Source organism: Rhinatrema bivittatum, unplaced genomic scaffold (assembly GCF_901001135.1).
Source record: "Rhinatrema bivittatum unplaced genomic scaffold, aRhiBiv1.1, whole genome shotgun sequence".
Lineage (NCBI taxonomy): Eukaryota > Metazoa > Chordata > Amphibia > Gymnophiona > Rhinatrematidae > Rhinatrema > Rhinatrema bivittatum.
The window spans coordinates 1,227,436-1,250,263 of NW_021820249.1; the positions used below are offsets into that span (position 1 = coordinate 1,227,436).

The following is a 22,828-nucleotide window of genomic DNA, read 5'->3' on the forward strand; positions in this document are numbered from 1 at the left end:
CTCCTCCTCTAGACTTTATGGATCCACAGTGTTTATCCCACGCCCCTTTGAAGTCCTTCATAGTTCTGGTCTTCACCACTTCCTCCGGAAGGGCATTCCAGGCATCCACCACCCTCTCCGTGAAAAAATACTTCCTGACATTGGTTCTGAGTCTTCCTCCCTGGAGCTTCAAATCGTAACCCCTGGTTTTGCTGATTTTTTTCTGATGGAAAAGGTTTGTCGCTGTCTTTGGATCATTAAAACCTTTCAAGTATCTGAAAGTCTGTATCATATCACCTCTGCTCCTCCTTTCCTCCAGGGTGTACATATTTAGATTCTTCAATCTCTCCTCGTAAGTCATCCATGAAGACCATCCACCTTTCTTGTCGCCCTTCTCTAGACCGCCTCCATCTTGTCTCTGTCTCTTTGGACATATGGTCTCCAGAACTGAACACAGTACTCCAGGTGAGGCCTCACCAAGGACCTGTACAAGGGGATAATTACTTCCCTTTTCTTACTCGATATTCCTCTCTCTATGCAGCCCAGCATTCTTCTGGCTTTAGCTATCGCCTTGTGACATTGTTTCGCCGATTTCATATCACTAGATGAATCGAAATAAGTACACAAAGCAATAGAAAAATTTGCTGAAAAAATTACCAAGAAAATTGTGGAAAAGGTTACTCAATTGAAGCAGTTAAGGACAATTCATCACAACTTATTGATATGGAGGTCTGAGTTTTTGATCTGGAGGATCCATGGACGGCTACATGAGGTAAGCTGAACAGAATTGATAAAAGCAATAACTCTGCCCTTGAAAAGCTGGATGATTTAAAAAATTGCTCAAGACATAATGTCCATCTATTAGGGTTGCTGGAAAAAACTGAAGGGCATAACTCAATTTCTTTTCTTGCAAAATGGCTGCCTGAAACCTTTGGTGTACTTACTAAAAATGGTACAATAAAAATTGATAGAGCTCACTGAGCCTTGACACCAGCACCCGCAGTGGGAAGGAGATCTCGAGTGATAATTTTGCAACTCCATAATTTTGCGGATAAGCAGAAGATTCAATTCTCAATTCTCAATCCTCATCTTGAACTCTAATTCTTCTGTTATAAATATCTTCTTCTAATTAAGATGTAAATTGTCTTCTGCTAACATGTTATACTCTGCCTCTGCCGAGTTGTTATACTCATATTATTCTGTACTTACGTTATATGTTAAACTTGTTTCTTGTATGAATTTGTTACAATGTAAACCGGGGTGAAGGCACTCAGCTATACTTCGGTATAAAAAAGAATATAAATAAATAAATAAATACGATGCTAAAAGCTGCAAGAGAGAGGTCACAAAATTAAGCTTTTTCAAGACTTTTCCATGGAGCTAAAGAAACGCCAGCAGGAATATGGATCAGTTAAGAAAGACCTGCACTCCTTGGAAGTATGGTATGCCGCTAATGTATCCTGCTCGACTGTGGGTTGTGAAAGATGGAAAATTAACAGTGTGCTCTGATGTGAAAGCAACTGAAAAACTGGTAGCAGAACTTTGGAAAACGACATCCTGTATGGCAACCGACTGAGACCAAAGATCTGGGAAAGATCGTGGCCATTTGTGGTGGAAGCAGCTCACTAGGTATGAATCGTACAGCTGGAAGTCTCAGTTGAAGGAATTTTCAGTGTTCTTTTGTTATGGTCAGGAGTTTGTTTTTGGTAGTTACATGCTCCTGGTAGGATTACAAGTTTGTCCTTTTCTGTTTGGCTTGAAGATGTGGAGATTTGTACTGATTGGCCATCACATGCATTACTGCATGCTTGGGCTGGGTGGCTGCGTGGGCTGGACTATCCCCCAACTGAATATCAAGGAGAAGAGCTTCAGAAGACCTATGGTCTACTATGTAATGGAGAGAGGATATTTTGTGAGTGAAATCTCTGGTATCAGCTTGATGGTTAACCCTTCCATGAATATTCGGCCAGTGGTAGTGGACACAAATGGAATACAGCTTTTTTGATCCTGAGCTGGAATCACAGGCTAGTACTGACTATAGTTCAAGGTCTAATGTGGACTGTATTATTTATTTAGCATATTTTTTTTTATTTAGCATATTTTATATACCGAGGTATAGCAGAGTTGCCTTCACTCCAGTTTACAGATTACAACAACTTGATACATTTAAAGTGAAATTAACAGCAAATATGTAAACTGGTATAGAACATTAGCATGAACATATCAAGATATACCATCAGATAGGTAAATAGAAAATCTGAATTGAAATTATCAGAATTAAAATTGAGAAGGGGAACATCAGCAATAGGACTAATAGGAAGGAGTTCTGTAGGACTTAAAGAAGTTAATTGAAGGAGGGATATTGTATGTCAGATGGGCACACAGAGGAAGAGAACTGAGGGTTTATCCGTTTTTATCCTTGAGAGTGCTGTCTGTGAAAGTTTGGCTAAGTAGCCAGGCTTTAAGATCTTTTTTAAAAGATTTTATGTTTTCTTGCACTGTCAGGTGAGAAGGTAATGAGTTCCATAACTTTGGACCAATGATGGAAATGGCTCTATTTCTTGTGGAGGACAGTTTGCCATGTGGAAGAGAAGGAATTACTAGTTGGATTTTGCTTGTAGTTCTTGTTGTGCGAGGTGATCTATGTATGTGGTTATCCAAGGTTGTGTAGTCTGCTTTATAAATTGCTTTATGAAGAATTGTGAGAACTTTGAATTCTATTCTTTTCTCTATCGGTAGCCACTGTAAATTGTTGAGGACCGGGGTTATGTGTTCAGATTTTTTTTTGCCCGTCAGGACTCTGGCAGCAGCATTCTGCAGTAGCTGCAAAGGTTTTAAGGATGTTTTAGATAAACCAATCAGAAGCGAGTTGCAATAGTCCAAACTGGTAAAGATGAGGGCTTGTAAGACGGTTTTGAAATCCTGGGGGTGGAGTAGTGGTTTTAGGTGTTTGATTACTTGTAGTTTATTGAAGCCCTCTTTTGTTTTTGTAGTAATATGTTTTTTGAAGTTTAGTTCATTGTCGAGCCATAAGCCTAGGTCTTTTACGTTGTCTTTGAGTTGAATATGTATTTTGTCAATTTGGAAGGGTGGTGTAGTTTTTGATCCAGAGATTTTTCTCACGATTAGAATGCATTCAGTTTTGTTCATATTTAAACATAGTTTTAGGTTAATTAGCATGTTTCGGATTGCCTCAAGGTGTGAGGCTGCTCTTGACATTGTATCTTCTATAGAGGAAATTATTGGAATGAGGATTTGTATGTCATCAGCGTACATGTAGTACGTGATGCCTAGGCTTGATAGGAGATGGCATAAAGGTGTGAGGTAGATATTGAATAGAATGGGTGATAGTGCCAATCCTTGTGGCACTCCTGTTTCGAGAGGGATAGCATTGGATAATTTGTTGTTGTAGGAAACTTTGAAATACCTGTTTTTGAGGAAGGATGTAAACCAACTAAGTGTTTTGTCCGCGAGCCCAATGGATTCAAGGCTAGAAATAAGTTTTTTGTGGTCGACAGTGTCAAATGCTGCCGAGAGGTCCAGGAGGATTAGAAGGTATCCTTTTTTGTTATCAAATCCTCTTAGTATGGTGTTAGAAAGGTTAAGAAGGAGGGTTTCTGTACTGTGGTTTTTTTCTAAATCCATATTGGGAGGGGGAAAGTATTTTGTTGTCATCAAGATGTTCGTTAAGTTGTTTCAGGACCGCCTTCTCCGTTAATTTAGCGAAAAGGGGAAGGTTAGAGATTGGGCGGTAGTTGTTTAGGTCTTCTGGGTTGAGGTTTTTTTTCTTTAGTAGAGGTGTGATTGTAGCGATTTTTAGCCTGTTAGGAAGCTCGCCTTCCTCGAGTGACTTGTTAATGATTGTTGTGATTGTTGGGGCTATTGGATGAGCAATTTCCGTAAGAGCCCGGGTGGGTAAGGTGTCCAAGTCATGAAGTGCTGGGTTAATTTTACTTAACATTTTTTCTGTTTCCAAATTAGAAATGGGTCTGAAGACAAGCCAAGGAGAAATGTTATTTGTTAATGTTGGAATATGAATGCTTGAAGTGGTGTTGAGAGTATCGGTTATTTTGGAGATTTTGTTCTTAAAGAATATAGCTAAATCTTGGCTTAAATTTTTGGTTACGGTTGCGTTGGAGTTGCTGTTGTCGAAAATGAGGTTGTTTACTATGTTGAATAAGGATTTGGATTTGTTGGAGGAGTTTAGTATTTTTTTACCGTGGTAGTCACGTTTTGTATTTTGAATTGATTTTTTGTAGGCAGCTAGTTGTGTGCGGTATCTCTGTTGAGTGACGGGCAGTTTGCTTTTTAGCCATTCTTTTTCAATTTTCCTGAGGGCTGTTTTCATGTTTTTTAGAGTGATGTTAAACCAAGGGTTTTGAATTTCCTTTTTGTTTTTTAGTCATTTGACTTTCTCTGGGTTAATGTTGTTAGCAGTTTTTTCTGTGATTAGAGACCAGGAATGGATAGCGTTGTTTATGTTTTATAAATCTAGATTCGTTAGTTGATGACCTAGCTCTTGGAGGAGAAGATCAGTTTGAAATGAGAGGAACTTAATTTTTTTATTATTTTTTTCTGAGATATCTTATTAGACTCTGTTTCATGCAGCACTAAGTTTATTATGTGCCAGATAACATTATTTATTTCATATACTATTTCTTCTTTATATATTGTTTTCATGCTAAGATGCAGGGGGGGTTGTAGTAAATAAGGGAGGGAGGGGTAGGAGGAGGGATGGGGAAAGGAAGTGGTTTGCTCTGAGATGTGGGCTGCTTAAGGACTATGGGCTCCCTTCCCCTGGCCCCGAAGGTGTTCCCAGCAAGGGACTTTTGGCAGTTGTTCAGTGTGTCAGATTTCAATGAGTATAACATCATTGGTGATATCAATGAAATTACTATTACACTTAGATGTGTTACATCCTGTACATCGGCAGTGGTTATTTACTTGATACAATGCACTTGCAATAAGGTACATATTGGAAAAACCATGCACATAGTCAAAACTAGATTAATTGAACATCAATCTAATTTGACTCACCTTCGATTCAGTGCACATTTGGTGACCCATTGTGATGAAATGCTTCATGTTTTTGATGATCTACATTTTTTGTCATCGACCATCTTTTTGCCAACTGATGTGGAGGTGACCTTAACTTGAGATTATTATGTTTAGAACAGTGTTCGATACACAAATTTAACTCTGTACCTCCTGTGGGGTTGAATTCTGCCATTGATTCAAACACTTTTTTAGGGTAATTGATGTTGATGTCAGTTCAACATCATCATTAGTTTTGTCCTTTCAGGTGACATAACAATGTCTGCATTGATGTTTTAAGAAGATTCAACTTCTCCCTCGGTTACTCAATTTTGAATCACAGAGACCTGTGATCCTGAAGCACAGTAAACTTTGGCTTCTCGATAAGTACTGTTTGATATATCTACCATACTGGATTATTGATTAAAAAAAAAAAATGTTTATTCCCTTACAGACAACAGTCTGATGATTTTTTTTTTTTTAAACTTTGTGACTGAACCCCTGAGGAAGCTTGTTGCGAAACACCGGCTGTGTTGGGCTTGTTCTTGTGATTGTACATTGAGACTGTTGCCATTTTTTATATACTCTCTAAAAACATGTTAAAAATTATCATTTGGAAGGTGAATGAGCGAACTGACTGGGTGGTCCACGCTGTTCATAGCAGGGCACACTGACTGACTTGCTGACACCTGTCCATAAATTGGTAGAATTGAAATTTTCTTCACTGGCCAATTTTTTCCTAATTTGACAATTGGTTTTCCTCTACTTTTTTGTTATTACCTATTTGGGTGACGTTTTAGCTCTTCTTTTGTTTTGCTGTATTTAGTAACAATTTATAATATAAATAACATTAAATTAAAAAAAATAAACTGTAATACACCTGTTGTTCTCCCATTGATTCTTATGGCCCATAGAAATATGACGGCAGAAAAACACTGTATGGCCCATCTATTCTTCCCATCCCTCTAATTAATTTAGCATTATAATTCCCATCACCTCCTTAGAGATCCTCTCTATTTATCCCATGCTTTCTTGAATTCAGATACTGTTTCTGTCTCCACCACCTCCACCTTCCTAAGATTACTCCTGAGTCTACCCCTTTCAACCTCATTGCAAAACCCCTCATTGAAATCAAGTCAATCAAGTATTCAGTCTGCTTTGATCTTCAAGGAGACAGCACAACCACAGCTTCTTGGGGAGAGCTAAGGAGAAAAAACATTTATTTTATCCTTATTTCAGAGGGCTTCTTGCATATATTTTTCTGTGTTCTGTGCAGTGCTAGACTTATATTCTCTATATTGTCCTAGATATTGATATTTCTGTATTAAACTGTTGTGGGTTTGTTTAAGTAAAAAAAAAAAAAAAAAGGGAGGGGGAGTAGGCTTTCACCTCTGGGTGGGTGAATCATAGTGCATTGCAGGGGGTCAATCAAGTATTCAGTCTGCTTTGATCTTCAAGGAGACAGCACAACTACAGCTTCTTGGGGAAAGCTCAGGAAAAAGCTAAACTTAGCTAGCCTATCTGGGGGAGGGTCTAAATAAAATCAATAGCAAATACAGTGTCCAGTGAACAGCCCTAGCCAAGTGTTAACTGTTTAACTCCCTCCCACCCACCCCTGGGGTTGTTTTTCTGATATAGGCTGCCTGAATACATAATTGATAATTAGATAATTTGGAAATTTGGTCATTCCTCGGGTGTTATCCATCAAATACATCTACCAAAATGAGGTCCATCCAGTGTAACTATTGTGGAGCCTTTATTCTGAGGGAAAGCATCTGGAAAGTTAGGGCTTGCCCCATTTGCTCAGAACTCTCTTTCTTGAAAAGTTGCTGGCTGGAGTTAAAGCTGAATCAGCTTCAATAAAGAAAGTTTCACCCACTTTACATTATTCAGGAATTAATTCCCCATTACCACAAAAAAACCAAAAGTCAAGGAAAAATAGATTTACAGTGGGCTCAGGTAGGATAAGAACTGTGACCCACAGACACCCATTCTGCACAATTGTGCAGCCCACATGTCTCCCTCTCCACTTACACAGGGTGACAAGGAACACAAAAATCAACATGATTACAGTGGGCTCTGGTAGAGTAAGACCAGTGATGCAGAAACTCACATGCTCTCAAGTGACACAAATACAAAACGCCTAATCTGTATCACATAAGTATAAAGCTCTGGTGAAAGAGATTGAAGTGGTACCTGAAAAGAAAGAAGAAACCCAATGCATACAGAAATTCCAAAATACAATCAATAACAAAGAAAAAGCTCATTGTGCTGGGTGACTGTCATCAGAGGCACTAATTTGGGAACTCTCTAGAGGGAAACACTACAGTTAAATGCCTACCAGAATCATCGGCCAGCAGAAATGCCTTTCAGATAGTCAGAACGATCTAAGAAGAAAGCAAAGACTCTAAAGCTGATATTATCATCCATCTGGGAACCAACGACCTTGCTATTAACAGCATCCAAGCCAGTCTCTAGCGAAGCAGATTAGTCACATGGCGACAACCATCACCTTTTCAGAAGTGTTACCTGTTCAGGGAAAGGGGAAGGAGAGGCTAAGCCATATTGATAACTTCAATGTATGGCTCAAATCCTATGGCAGGAAAAAGGATCCTAAGAGATAAATTCAAATCCTATGTCATAAGGCATTTAAACTAGAAGCCGGGGGTAGCATAAAGAAATTAGAATGTCACCCCCAAATACAAATACAAATGCAATGAAAAAGGGTGAAGTGGGTAACAAAACAACTAAATAAGTAAAAAAGGAGTCCAAGAAAAGCAGTAACCTGAACGAGAAAAGCTGGAAAGTTATGAGCACAAATGCTCGTAATTTGGGCAATAAAATCCCAGATCTGCAAGCCCTAATGGTGGAGGCGGACTTGGACGTTGTTGCTGTCACAGAAACGTGGTTCACGGAATCTCATGATTGGGATACGGCCATACCGGGCTATAACTTGTTAAGGAAGGACAGAGAGGACAGGAAAGGGGGAGGAGTGGCTCTATATGTCAGAAACAATATCCAAGCATCTGAACTGCAAGGAAGATGGGGCAAAGAAGAAGCACTATGGGCTGACCTAAAAAAAGATGATGAAGCATCCATTTTTATTGGAGTAGTTTTCAGGCCTCCAAATCAAATGGAAGAGCTTGACAAAGATCTGGTTGAAAACATCCAAAAGATGGGAAAGAAGGGAGAAGTGGTGATTGTTGGAGATTTTAATCTGCCGGATGTAGACTGGAGAATCCCTTCTGCAGAATCTAACAATAGTAGAGAGATAGTGGATGCCCTGCAAGGAGCTCTGTTCAAACAAATGGTAATGGAACCCACGAGGGAGGGAGCTATACTCGATTTAGTGCTTACTAATGGAGATAATGTCTCTAATGTCTGGGTGGGAGCCCACCTCAGCACCAGCGATCATCATACAGTATGATTTCATATCACAAATAGGATACGGAGAACTAGCACGAAGACCTGAGTTTTACAGTTCAAAAACACGGACTTTGATGAAATGTGGAAGTACCTGGAGGAAGAACTAGAAGGCTGGGAGAACAAGAGAGATGTGGAACAACAGTGGACCAAACTAAAAGGTGCAATTACCAAGGCAACTAATCTATATGTTAGAAAAGTAAAGAAAAGCAAGAGAAAATGAAACCTATCTGGTTCTCAAAGGAGGTGGCAGACAAAATAAAAGCTAAAAGAACAGCGTACAAGAAATATAAAGAATCCCAAAGAGAGGAGCACAAGGAAGAATATCTGGTGGAACTGAGGGAGACAAAGAAAGCAATCAAGAAAGTGAAAAGTCAAACAGAAGAAAGGATTGCCAAAGAGGTAAAGAGAGGTGACAAAACATTTTTCAGATACATCAGAGAAAGGAGAAAAATCCAAAGTGGTATAGTGAAATTGAAAGGTGAAAAGGATCAATGGGTGGAGAGAGACAAAGAAATGGCAGAAATATTAAACAAATACTTCAGTTCGGTGTTCACTAAAGAGGACCCCGGAGAAGGACCGTCGCTAGTTAACAAGAAACTGGAGGGGAGCGGAATGGATGAAACTCCATTTACAGTGGAGAACGTGTGGGAAGAGCTGGGGAAACTGAAGGTGGACAAAGCCATGGGGCCTAATGAGGTTCATCCCAGGATACTGAGGGAGCTCAGAGATGTGCCGGCGGCTCTGCTGTGTGTCCTGTTCAATAGCTCCCTGGAAACGGGAGTGGTGCCGAGTGATTGGAGAAGAGCGACAGTGGTCCTGCTTCACAAGAGCGGGAGCAGAGAGGAGGCTGGAAACTACAGGCCAGTTAGCCTCACCTTGGTGGTGGGAAATATATTGGAGTCGCTGCTGAAGGAAAGAATAGTGAACTATTTACAAGCAGCAGAATTGATGGACCAGAGGCAGCATGTATTTTTTGATTGGGTGACTAAGGAATTGGATCGAGGAAGAGCGCTCAATGTCATCTACTTGGATTTTAGCAAAGCTTTTGATACGGTCCCGCACAGGAGGCTTATGAATAAAACAAAAAGCTTGGGTGTGAGTGCCAAGGTGGTGGCCTGGATAGCAAATTGGTTGAAGGACAGAAGACAATGTCTGAGGCAGACAGAGAGGCATATAGATGGGGTAGGTTTTCGGGGGGTAAGCGCGTATCCTACGTGCATACCCCTTTGAAAATCTACCCGTAAACGTTTATACGGTTAATGAGACTCCAACATTGCTCTATGCTCAACGGCAAGAGCAAATGTGGAAAAGAGGATTTGCATCAGGCAACAACCAACATTGCTCTATGCTTCAATGGCAGGAGGAAATGAGGAAAAGAGGATATGCATTCAGGCAACAAGCAACAAGGTAGTATAGTCTGAGTAAACAAATAAGCATGGGAGTAGCTTGCTTGTTGCAACGGTTACTACCCCAAACCAATTAAGCCTGATACTTCACTTTCAATGCATATGCAGCTGAAATCTCTGCTTCAACGGAAGGGTGGAATGAAGATAAAAGGATTTACATTCAGACAACAACCAACAAGGACTGAATTGCACAGTCTGGGTAAACAAATAAGCATGGGAGTAGTTTGCTTGTTGCGGCGGTTACTACCCCGAACCAATTTAAACCTATTACTTCACTTGGAAAGCATATCCAGCGCAGCTCACTACTTCAACGGCAGGGGGGAATGAAGAAATAGGATTTACATACAGCCAACAACTAACAAGGCATTGATCTGAGCAGTATGAGTATACAAACTTCGGGGCAACTTGCTCGATATGACGGTTGCTACCCTCAAACATTAAGCCTTATACTTCACTTTTGATGCAGCTCCAACACTGCTCTCTGCATCAATGGCGGGGGTGCAAGGAAAGTACAATCAAAAAGTTACCAATAAGGGCCCGGAACTCAGCGGTCGGAGTAACAGATAAGTATGAGAAAATAAGTGTGAAAGCTTGCTGGGCAGACTGGATGGGCCTATTGGTCTTCTTCTGCCGTCATTTCTATGTTTCTATATGTTTCTATGAAAGAGGCTCCCCTCCTGTGCATGGAAACCTTTGAGATATTTGAATGTCTCTATCATATCTCCCCTATCCCACCTTTCCTCTAGGGTGTACATGTTTAGAACTTTATGTCTGTCCCCATATGCTTTAGAGCAAAGACCACTGATCATTTTAATAGCCGCTCTGTGGACCAACTCCATCCTGTTTATATCCTTTTGAAAGTGTGGTCTCACTGTATTCCAAGTGAGGTAAAACCAGAGACCTATACAGGGGAAATATCCCCTCCATTTTTCTGCTGCCCATTCCTCTCACTGTGCAGCCAAGCATCTTTCTGGCTTTATCCACCTGTTTGGCCACCTTGGATGATCAGATATGATTACCCCCCAGATCCCGCTCACCCTTTGTGCTTAGAAGAATTTCACCTCCAATACTGTACCTTTCCCTTGGGTTTTTTCATCCTAAATGCATGACTCTGCATTTTTTGCAATAAATCTTAGCTGCCAAACCTTAGACCATTCCTTGAGCTTTACTAGATCCTGCCTCATGTTTTCCACACCTTCTTGTCTGGACACCCTGTTACAGATTTTGGTATCATCAGCAAAAAGGCAAATCTTTCCCAACAACCCTTTCATTATGCTGCTTACAAAAATGTTAAAAAGAACCAGTCCAAGGACCGATCTCTCTATGGGGCACCACTGGTAACAACTCCCTCCTCAGAGAAAACGCCATTTACCACTCCCCTTTGTCACCTCCCACTCATTCAGTTTCTAACCATTCATTCACTCTAGGATCCATGCCAAGGGCTCACAATTTATTTATAAGTCTTCTGAGTGGAACTGTGTCAAAGGCCTTGCTGGAAATCCAAACACACTACATCTAGTGCCCTCCCTTGATCTAACTCTCTGGTCACCCAATAAAAGAAATTGATCAGATTCTTCTGACAAAATTTAACTCTGGTAAAACCTTGCAGCCTTGGATCTTGCAATCCCTTGGATTGCAAAGATTGCACTATCCTCTGTTTTAGCAACAAGGAAAGGATCCTGTAGCAAGCACCTGCTCTCCAGGTGATGCATTGTCCTTTCGCACCGAGGATATCTCCCCAGGGCCTACTGCCCAGGAGGGAAGGTTAGGTCGGCCGTCATAGTTGTTGATTCAATTATTAGGAATGTAGATAACTGGGTGGCTGGTGGGCGTGAGGATCGCCTGGTAACATGCCTACCTGGTGCGAAGGTGGCGGACCTCACGCGTCACCTAGACAGGATTTTAGACAGTGCTGGGGAGGAGCCAGCTGTCGTGGTACATGTGGGCACCAACGACATAGGAAAATGTGGGAGGGAGGTTCTGGAAGCCAAATTTTATTTATTTATTTATTTATTTAAGTTTTTTATATACCAACATTCAAGACAATAGTCCCATCATGCTGGTTCACATGAAACAGGAGTGCAAAATAAACTTAAACTTGAACAATAGTGCGGAAATAGCAGTTACATGTAACAAGGAAAATTGAACTTGGAATGAGAAGGAAAAAGGAAAAAGGAAAACCAGCTAATTACATATAATTACATTGTAAGAGGTAGCTAATGGTGATGTTGATGGTGATGTGATGATTGTTAGGAGTTAAATGATATTGGAGTTAGGAAATTTAGGCTCTTAGGTAGAAATTTAGGCTCTTAGGTAGAAAGCTCTTAGGTAGAAAGCTCTTAGGTAGAAAGCTTAAATCCAGAACCTCCAGGGTAGCATTCTCTGAAATGCTCCCTGTTCCACACGCAGGTCACCAGAGGCAGGCAGAGCTCCGGAGTCTCAATGCATGGATGAGACGATGGTGCAAGGAAGAGGGATTCAGTTTTGTTAGGAACTGGGGAACCTTTTGGGGAAGGGGGAGTCTCTTCCGAAGGGATGGGCTCCACCTTAACCAGGGTGGAACCAGACTGCTGGCACTAACCTTTAAAAAGGAGATAGAGCAGCTTTTAAACTAGAACAAAGGGGAAAGCCGACAGTCGCTCAGCAGCGCATGGTTCGGAGAGAGGTATCTTCAAAGGATACTAATGATGCATTAGAATTAGGGCATCCCGACAGTGAGGTTCCAATAATTAGAAAAGTAGTCCAAGTGCCTGTAACTAAAAACTTACATTAGTCTGCTCACCACAGATGTCAGACTAACTGGCCTGGAGTTCCCAGCCTCCTCCTTACTTCCACTTAATAAGAACCACATCCACCCTTTTCCAGTCCTCCAGATCTACTCCAGACTCTAAGGAAGCATTGACAAAGTCACACAGTGGAACTTTCAGGACATCTCTAAGTTCCCTTAGTAGTCTCAGATAAATCCCATCTGACTCCATTGCCTTATCTACTTTAAGTTTAGTTCGCTCCTCATGAACACATTCTTCTGAAAATCGATTGAGGTTTACATCACTTCCAATCTTATTTGGGTTCATTTTATGTGGTCCTGCTCCAGGCCCTTCCACAGAAATATCTGTTATATAATTTCGTTTTTTCTCATCAGCCTCTACATATTCCTCCTCTTCGCCTTTGAGTCTCACAACGCCGCTTTTGTACTTCCTTCTATCACTAAACATAGAAATCAATAGGGGATAAAACTAATGGAATGAATTTGATTCATTGAATTCAGGGGACCCCCAAAAGAAACAAACAGGATCCCACTTGTTTCAGGATGCCCATTTGTTTTAAACGAATGCACATCCATAGTTGGATGAGATTCTTGAATTTCATATACTTTAGAGCTGAAGTGCAATGGGATAGGATCTGTTCTGAGTTCTGAAGATATCTGTTAAGGCCTTCTGGTTTTCTGCCAGTTCAGAAGGGCCTCTATTAATATGGATACTGGGGGAGGGGGTCAAAAGATTACTCCTAGCCACTAAGGCCTAGTGGTTTATTTCAGAGCACTGGAAGGAAGAATGGACATTCCTGATTATCAGAACAATTTTCCCCCAGGAGAAAATTTGAACTGATGAACTCAGGGTTACAGATGAGTAGTGTTTGGTTTTATCATGACATCAAACTGGAAGTGTTCAGGTTTTTCTTTTGTGTTTTCTTGGTGCTGCTGAAACTCTAATGGCTGTGATGTGATAAGTAATTTGGATGGTTTTACTCAAGGATCTCTGATTGTTTTGTAGTAGGATCAAAGAACTAAATCTATTGTTTAGTGATTTATGCTGATTTGCTGGAACCTCAAGAAGATCAAGTCAAGTTTAGAGATGTGAATCGGAACCGGAATCGGTTCCGATTCCGATTCACATCGTTAATTTTTTTTAGTGAGGCCCGATTGTATTTTTGTTTAATCGGCTGCGCCCGAGCCGATAAACAAAAAACCCACCCCGACCCTTTAAAACTGACCCCTTAGCTTCCCCCACTCTCCCGACCCCCCCCCCCCCCAAAAGTTTTTACAAATACCTGGTGATCTAGCGGAAGTCCCGGGAGCGATCTCCCGCTCTCGGGCCGTTGGCTGCGCTAATAAAAATGGCGCCGATGGCCCTTTGCCCTTACCATGTGACAGGGTATCCGTGCCATTGGCCGGCCCCTGTCACATGGTAGGAGCACTGGATGGCCAGCGCCATTTTTAATCGGGCCATCGACACCATTTTTATTAGTGGCAGCCGACGGCTCGAGAGCGGGAGATCGCTCCCGGGACTTCCGCTAGATCACCAGGTATTTGTAAAAAGTTTTGGGGGGGGGTTGGGACGGTAGGGGAAGGTAAGGGATTAGTTTTAAAGGGTCAGGGTGGGTTTAGGGGTTGTTTTGGTGTGCCGGTTTTCCCGCCCTCCCCCCAAATAACTCCCGTTAGTGGACACTAACCCGATTAACGATTTTTTCATGATAAATCGGGGAAATTTCTATTGTTTCACACTCTTTAACGATTAATGACGATTTAAAAAATATCGGATTATATTTTAAATCGTCAAAATACGATTCACATCCCTAGTCAAGTTACAAGCCGGGACTATATATACTGTGTGAGAGTACCTTTGTGAATCCCAGGGTGTGGGTTCGACAGAGAAGAAGCTCTAAAGGAGTGTTGAAGTTCCATGGTGGAGGAAACAGTTTAGATGGTCACAGAGGGGAAAAGGGTTTTGTTTTCCTTTTCTCATTCCTACACTTCATTGCCCTCTGAACCAGGTCCAAGTCAACATCTTACCAAACCATTGTTTTTCTGAACCCACAGAGCTGGTATCAGAACCATAATAGCCTAAAATAGCCCCCTCCCCAAATATGAGAGTCTCACCTCCTGGGGGTCTGGTGAGACTCTAGCCCATCCCCTCCTGCCACCTCTAAAGGCAGCCCAGCACTGAAAAGGTTTAAAAGTTGAAATTAAAAGTCATGTGGCAACAACCCAACACCCTCTCCTTCCCAAAAAGAGTCCCCCCCCCCCAGTTCAAAATATCTGCACCCCTCCCCCAACAGTACATGTCATCCAACCCTAGCCTTACCACTCCCAGGCATACCAGTCGCTTAAGTCAGAATTATTATTTTTACTCTCTGCGGAATAATACCATGAGGTAGCAAATGACCCTTTTAGGTTGTAAGCCCTGCAGTACTTGAATGTAACTTGCCATGAACTAAGATTTGGAAGGGTGTGCAATTAAATCTAAAATGTATACTAGGAAAGAGTTGATCAATAGAGGAGATTTGTAGAGGATCATAAAGATGTCTGCAAGAGTTTTGACTCCTCCCATAAAACTTTCTACTCAACCCAGAGAGTAGAGTAGAAAGGAAATTTGGAAAATTATATGCACAGTATGTACAAAATCTCCCTCTTGAAAACATTTTGGGAACCCGATGGGTTTTCCTATAACAGACTTTGAGGTGAGGAAGCAATAAGAGCTAGGAAGACAAGTAAGAGCTTGAGTGAAGATGCTCTGCCCTTGGCTCTTTATAAGAAATACATGACAAGTCTTTAATGAGGTATTGGAGGAGGGCCTCTACCAGAATCCAAGATGAATGTTACAGTTATAGTGATTTATAACCTGGCAAAGCACAGTTTCATGGAGACCCATCTCATTATGATATTAGGATGAGAAAATTCTACTCCGTATAGTCCCTAGGAAATTGAAGGATCATCTGACATCCATAACCGACAGGGAAAAACTGAGTTCCTGGGGAATGGATAGGAGGCAGACAATATTAGGAGGATGCTGGCTCTAGCACAGCTGGCTCAGCAACATGATGAGGTCTTTCATGTGGATGCTAAAAAAGCATTTAACAGAGTGTTTAATGATCTTTGGGTTCAGTTCACAGACCGGCAGGAATGGAAAAGGATACAAGACACAGTGAGGTCAGTATTCAAAACTGTCCATTTAAGTAACTTAGCCGGTTAGAACTTATCCAGCTAAGTTAACGATGTATATTCAGCGGCTTAGCCCTATAAGTCTAACCGGCTAAGATTAGACCTGATCTATAGCACATCTAGTTTAGCCATACAACTTATGTGGCTATTTCTGAATATTGACACTTAGCCGAATAAGTTATATAGCTAACTCTCCCCATCCTGATTCTCTCACTGGATGCCTACTTTTTATGCGGATAACATTTTAGTTTATCCAGCTAAACAGCGCTGAATATGTTTTGAACATTGCCCTCAGTGTTTCAGTGCCGTCCAGTTCAGCTTGCACATTTCCTTGTTAACAAGGAGCTCATGCTGAAACACCAACTTTCTAACAGTATTCTGTGCAAAGAAGCCTTTCCAATTTATAACGTATCTCTCTACAGCAAAAGGCCCAGGCAGTGCGCAAGCTGCCCTCTGGTGTTAAGAGGCCAACCTGCATCATTAAACTGCCTCCCAAGGTAAAGAAGGCAGGATCGCTTGACAGGACGTTTTAAGGATCCTGAAAGGGTAGGCCCCAGACTTGCTCATTCAGGTTCAGATTTGCACCCAACACAGGCCTAGAAGCATAGACTTAAGAGGTCTTCCCAAACTCCTGGGATCTGCCAGATATTTCCAGTGACCCAGCCTGGCCACTGCTGCAGACAGGGTGCTGGGCTTGATGGACCTTGGTCTGACCCAGTATGGCAGGTTCTTATGCTGAGATCCGGACTGCATAACAGACCAGGCTCATCATGTCAAGAAAGTTCTCCTTTTCAAGAATGAGAAGTCTATACCTATTATCTAGGATTAGAAATGAGATCTAAACTGGGGCAGCGGAAAGGCTTTTTGATTGAAGGGGCCAACAAAGCTCCGCCCCTAGCTCCACCCCCAGCTCCGCCCCCACGGTCATTCTTTCTTACATACACTATTTGTATTAATCAGATTAGAATTATTCATTTCCTGACCTACCCATAAAATACTTGATACTAGAAAACCACTGGGGCCTCCTTTCTGCTTGTGGGCAGAGATAGCCTGCCCCTGAGAAAAACAGCATTACTAATAGCAGTGTCAGTATTGCACGACCACTCTGCACTATCTATGGGGAGAGAGAAGATCACTGAGTACCGAGAGATGTAATCAGAGACCAAAAAAGGTGGCCTGTAGATACTGAAACACTCCTAATTGCTTGGGCACCTCTCGTCTGCCTAAAAAGAACATCCAAGCTCACCTGGATATGTTGCTCCAGCATGTGGCCCCTGGGGACAGTGAGAGATGGTGAGTGGTAGGGACTTGTGTGTGCTGAACTCTCTCAGGGTCGATGCAAGGGTATTAGGCACCCTGGGTGAATCTTAGAGCCTTAGCACCCCCCCTCCCAACACACACAATAATTATGCATTTATCATAACAGATTTTACATGAAAAAGTCTTCTGAGTAAAATTATCACTTACAGCAACATGTACCGTATATTATATTTACACACCCTGCTGTGGTGCCAATGAGGAAATCCTGCTAAAGACACTTAGAACCCATATGGCATCAGGTCCATTGTAAAGTGTGTTGGGTTTGGGGCTTGGCCCTCAGAAAACCTTAAGTAAACTGAACTGTAATTACAATATATTAAATCTCCCATACCAAAACAACACTAACTGCCATCATTCAAACAGTAAGAACCCTACCCATGGAAATGCAACACTGCAAATATTACTCCTTAAAACCCCAATACACATCCTATTAGGAAAACAGAACAAGTCAGGTTGCTATAAATGGCTACTCTGCAACTGCCCAGGAGCAGAATACCTCACCTCTGTCACTCATGCAGAGCACGGACAGGCACTCACCATATACAGATTAAAGAGACCATAAAGCACAAACAGAAGCGTGCAGACAAAAACTAAACTGGAAACCACAAGCCAGACTCTGTTTGCAGTGCAACAATAGAAAAGCAGAAACATCACCACTCCCCATAAAGCTTCAAACAATTCAAGCCTTCTAGATATGCTTGGTAAGTAGGGAGCCCGATGGAAATGTAGAAGGGCAGGGGGGTGCAGCTGTTCCCAGGGCAGCCTGAATTTGGGGGGGGGGGGGGCATGGCCCCTGTGGTTCCCCCTTTCTGCTGCCTATGGATCCAAATAATTGGAAAGTTAATGATATAGTGCTCTTCAGGGAAGTAAAGACACTACTTCTGGATTTCTGTTATTAGCATTGGTAACATCTGTACTAAATACAGGAGTCTGTGTAATACTGGACCTAAACTGTTAAAGGGTGAGGTGCTGTTCATAAAATTATTTTTAATGAAACAGTTTCATAGTGGTGGGTTGTCAAGAATAAAAATCAAATCTGGGCATTTCCACGTGGCCTCTTAAGCAGACTTAAGGGTATGTGAAAACTGATTCAGTCAAATCACATTGATAGGTTTAAACAGCCTTAAGCCTTCCGAGGCCCCTTTCAGCAAAACGCACGTGGCGTCGTGCAATAGCTTGGATGCTGTCAGGAATATAAAAAGATCAGTACCTGGTAAGTCAGCCATCTGTTGTCTCATCGTATTTATCCTTGAATTCAGTTCGTCCCGCTCTTTTTCAGTATTATTTAATTTCTGCTTCATTGTTGTTAATGTCTCTTTAGTTTCACCAAGCTCACTGCTCATGATTCCCAGTTGTTGCTCAGTGCGCTGCATCCTGTCACGGGTCTCCTTTAATTCCAGTTCTGTCTCCTGCAGTTTACTCTCGGTTCTCTGCAAGGCCCCGTCCCTCAGCTTCATGCTCTGGGAGAAGTTGCTGTTCAGGGTTTTGTGATCCTCAGACATTTGCTGGGAAATCTGCATCACTGGGATCCAGAAGACAGCTCTTAATAAAATGCTCTGGTTTTTTTGCATTCCAATTAATAACATTCATGTATTCATCGGCCACCTTTCTGAACAAGGCAGGCGCGTAACAGTAAAACATCAAACATGGCGCAAATAGCAATGCGCACACAATCAATGCACACTCATAGCCCTGCCTAGGGTCACTAGAAAGATCTGGACATTTAGGGAGTTTATGAAGGGGACAGAGAGCTCTGTGCAATTGAGGGCTCAGCAGGATGCAAGGGGTTTTTTTGCCTTGCTTGCTTTTGAAAGGCGGCAGAGGGAGGTCGTTGATCTGGAACTGAGTTGAAGAGGGGAAGGGATTCCACCTGAGGTAGATAAGTGGACATTGAGCTTAGCTTCCAGCTGCTTGCAGCCTCCCAAGTGTGAGGTGGTGAGTGTAGCCGAGAATATTTCTGTTCCTGATCACTGAGAGCCACCCAGAGGACCAAAACTCAGAGGAGAAATCCTGCCAGGGAAGGCCACAGTGAAAACACAGAGGAATATTACTGCTGTGTGGAGTTTACCCTGCGGTTAGCAACTTAAGCCTTGAATTAACATCTGGAAGGACGTTTGAACTGTACTACATCTGTAAGTGACCGATTTCCTGTCTCTACCTGCTTTTTCAAAGTTTGTCCTCTTTTCACTTGGACTGTGTCCTGCTAATTAATGTTGTGATTTTGAGGCTTTGGTCATATTTTTTATATTTGTAATAAATTATTTTTCTTTGCAACCACAAACAGGCCGATGCAATATCGGCGCGCGTTAAACAGGCGCTTGTGATTGAGCGCCCGCTCCCTTAACGCGCACCGGTGCACATCTCCGGGGCACCCAATGCAAAATGCAAATGGGCTGCCGTGGTAAAAAGGAGGCGCTGGGGAAACTGCGCGCCCCTAGCGCCTCCTCGGCAGCGAGCGCCCGGGAGAGGTGGCTGTCAGCCGTTAGGGAAACGGACGCTCAATTTTAGTGTTGAGTGTCCCTTCTCCTACTCTGACCGTGGGCTCCATTTTTTTTTTTTTTGAGACATTCTAATTTTTTTTAGCTTCTCCAATTTAATATCTCCACAATATTAAGTTGGAGGAAGTACAGAAAAGCAGTATTTTCTGCTTTTCTGTACACTTTTTGGGCACCTCAGAAATTAACGCCTGCTCGTGGCCGGCGTTCATTTTGGGGAGTAAACATATGTGCGTTGGGCGCACATTTTTGTTTTGCCTCGTCAACACGCATTTGCATGTGATGAGCGTTATTACCTACGTGCATCGCTGGATGCGCATATCGGACATGCTAACCTCCTGTTTTGCATTGGGGGTTATGAACGCGCATCCAAAACGTGCGTCCAGTCGCGGGTTGAGCCGTGTGCTGCGGCCAGCGCACGGTATTGCATCGGCCTGATTCTGAGCTGTGGATTTTTGCTTCGTGTAAGTCTCCTCCTGGGCCTTCCAAAAATTTTCTGGCCCCCAACCGGTGAAATTTGGCGGCCTTTACCCCATTCCAAAGCAGCAGAGTTGTCACTCACCACTGCTGCAGCCACCGAAGGTGAACCCCAGCAAAAGGGGGTTCCACACAGACAATAATTAATAATGATAATCCAGCTGCTAAATGAATCTTATTTATATTATATATATATATGAAGTCTTATTACGCTTTATAAAAAAAACAACAAACCTCACCAGCTACAATCTGAACACTATTCCCATGGGCCTCCCAATTCCAATCCTCCATCACAGGACCTATCTCACAGGAAAACATTCCTTGATCTCACGCCCACCCACTTACAAATCCCTTATCCCCATCATGATTTCCCCATTTACCCAAACTTTAGGCTTAGCTCTTTTCTCTCTGATACTATTCAACGCTCAATCTCTCTCCAAGAAAACACTAATACTTAATGACATTCTCCTGGACAACAATCCTGACCTCTGCGCTATCACGGAAACATGGCTTAAACAAACGGACACAGCACTAATAAACCAACTTCCAATTCAAAGCTACGATATTTTCTCCATTCCCAGAAAGAAAAAAAGGGGAGGATGTATCCTCCTAGCAGCCAAAAAAGAGCTAAAAATTACCCAATTAGTTCACCCTCAAAAATCAAAACAGGACTATTCAAATCAGACCATCTGCAAATTCTTCTAATCTACGCCCCCCCAGGCCTGCTGGAATCCAATGCATCACCCATACTAGAATTAATAGCAACTCACTTAAATCTGGATCGTCCGACCATAATACTGGGCGATTTTAACTTACACGTCGACGACCCCATTCGCTCTACCAATTGCGAAGCTTTCCTAACCGCCATGTCGGCTTTAGGCTTCAAACAAATCATAAACAAACCTACCCATAGAGCAGGCCACACCCTGGACCTTATATTTGTTAACTCAAGCATATCCCACTCAATGCCACCCACATGCCAACCAGTCCCCTGGTCAGACCATACTTTAATATCTTCTGCCTTTTCGTTGGAACAAACAAGCAAAAAATGTGTCCCACTTCCAGAATTTATATACAGGAAATCCTGCACATCAGAGGAATTACACAATCATCTGGTCCCAGAACTCCCACTCATAGACATCACCTCAGCCAACTCAGCCCTTCACTCTTGGAACAAGATAACAGAAACAGCAGCAAACAAACTCTGTCCACTGGCAACAAAAAAACTCAAACAGAACACTTCCAAAAAACAACCTTGGTTTAACGAAGAACTTCAAAAACGCAAACACTCCCTCAGACAAAAGGAAAGCAAATGGCGGAAATCACCAACACCGACCTCCCTCTCCGCTTACAAACTCGCTCTACACCAATACAAAAACGCCACATTAAAAACTAAAAGGGACTTCTTTGCACAGAAGATCCACCACATTATTTTCGATTCCAAAGCCCTATTTGCCTATGTATCTAACTTAACACAAACCATTACTCCTGACATCCCGGCAAACCTAGTACAAGAAAAAGCTGAGGAACTGGCCCTCTACTTTAGCAATAAAATCTCCAACCTGATAACACAGCTGAGACCCAATACTTCAGATCCATCAAACCTATACTTCCATCACAACAAAGACACTTCTCTACAATCCTTCGAACTATTCTCTATATCAGAGATACTCTCTGCATTGAAGAAAATGAAACCCTCATCACACCCATCAGACTACATCCCATCCAAACTTCTCCTGCTAATACCAGACACCATCTCTACCGCTCTGACAGACATCATTAACTGTTCACTAGCACAAGGAATCTATCCTGACGACCTGAAAATTGCATCCATCAAACCGCTCTTAAAAAAACCTAACTTAAACCCCAATGATCCCACCAATTTCCGTCCTATATCAAATCTCCCGTTCATAGCCAAGGTAATGGAAAAATTGGTTAACTCCAGACTATCAGACTACCTCGAAGAACATAAAATTCTGTTCCCGACCCAATATGGTTTCAGGAAATCCTTAAGTACAGAATCACTACTAATCTCCCTGACTGACTACCTTATCATGGGCCTGGATAAAGGTCTAGCTTACTTGCTAATCCTCCTGGACCTCTCAGCTGCCTTTGATACGGTTAACCACTCCATCTTACTAATTCAATTAGCAAATATTGAAATAACAGGAACAGCTCTATCGTGGTTCAAATCGTACTTAGGGAACAGAAAATACAAAGTTAAACTACACAACAAAGAATCTCAGCACTACGCTTCCTCTTCAGGAGTTCCGCAGGGCTCCTCCCTCTCACCAACGCTCTTTAATATCTACCTGCTCCCTCTTTGCCAACTTCTAAACAAGTTAAACCTTAAACACTATCTATATGCAGATGATGTCCAGATAGTCATCCCCATCAAAGAATCCTATACTAAAACTCTTGAATTCTGGGAATCTTGTCTTCAAAAAATTGACGGACTCCTCTCCAACCTAAATCTAATACTAAACTCTTCAAAAAGCGAACTCCTCCTAATTTCCACCGAAAACAGTAATACAGACACAAATCCACCACCGAATTTACAAACCCCACAAGTAAGAAACCTAGGAGCTATCTTTGATAATAAGCTAAACCTTAAATCATTCATAAATCAAACTACTAAGGACTGTTTCTATAAACTCCAAGTCTTAAAAAGAATAAGACCACTGTTTCACTTTCAAGACTACAGATCAATTCTTCAAACAATAATATTCGCTAAACTAGATTACTGCAAC

General features: G+C 42.0%; 1 protein-coding gene across 1 annotated transcript in view; it reads right to left on the reverse strand.

Moving 5' to 3' along the window:
• The window catches only part of LOC115081289 (B-cell differentiation antigen CD72-like), a 122,363-nt gene extending 103,741 nt beyond the window's left edge, over positions 1-18,622 (reverse strand). The window contains exon 1 of the mRNA XM_029585782.1: positions 18,317-18,622. Within this exon, the coding sequence (XP_029441642.1) occupies positions 18,317-18,608 (292 nt within the window). The 5' untranslated portion in view covers positions 18,609-18,622. The remainder of the gene's footprint in view (positions 1-18,316) is intronic.
• Between the last annotated feature and the right edge of the window lie 4,206 nt (positions 18,623-22,828).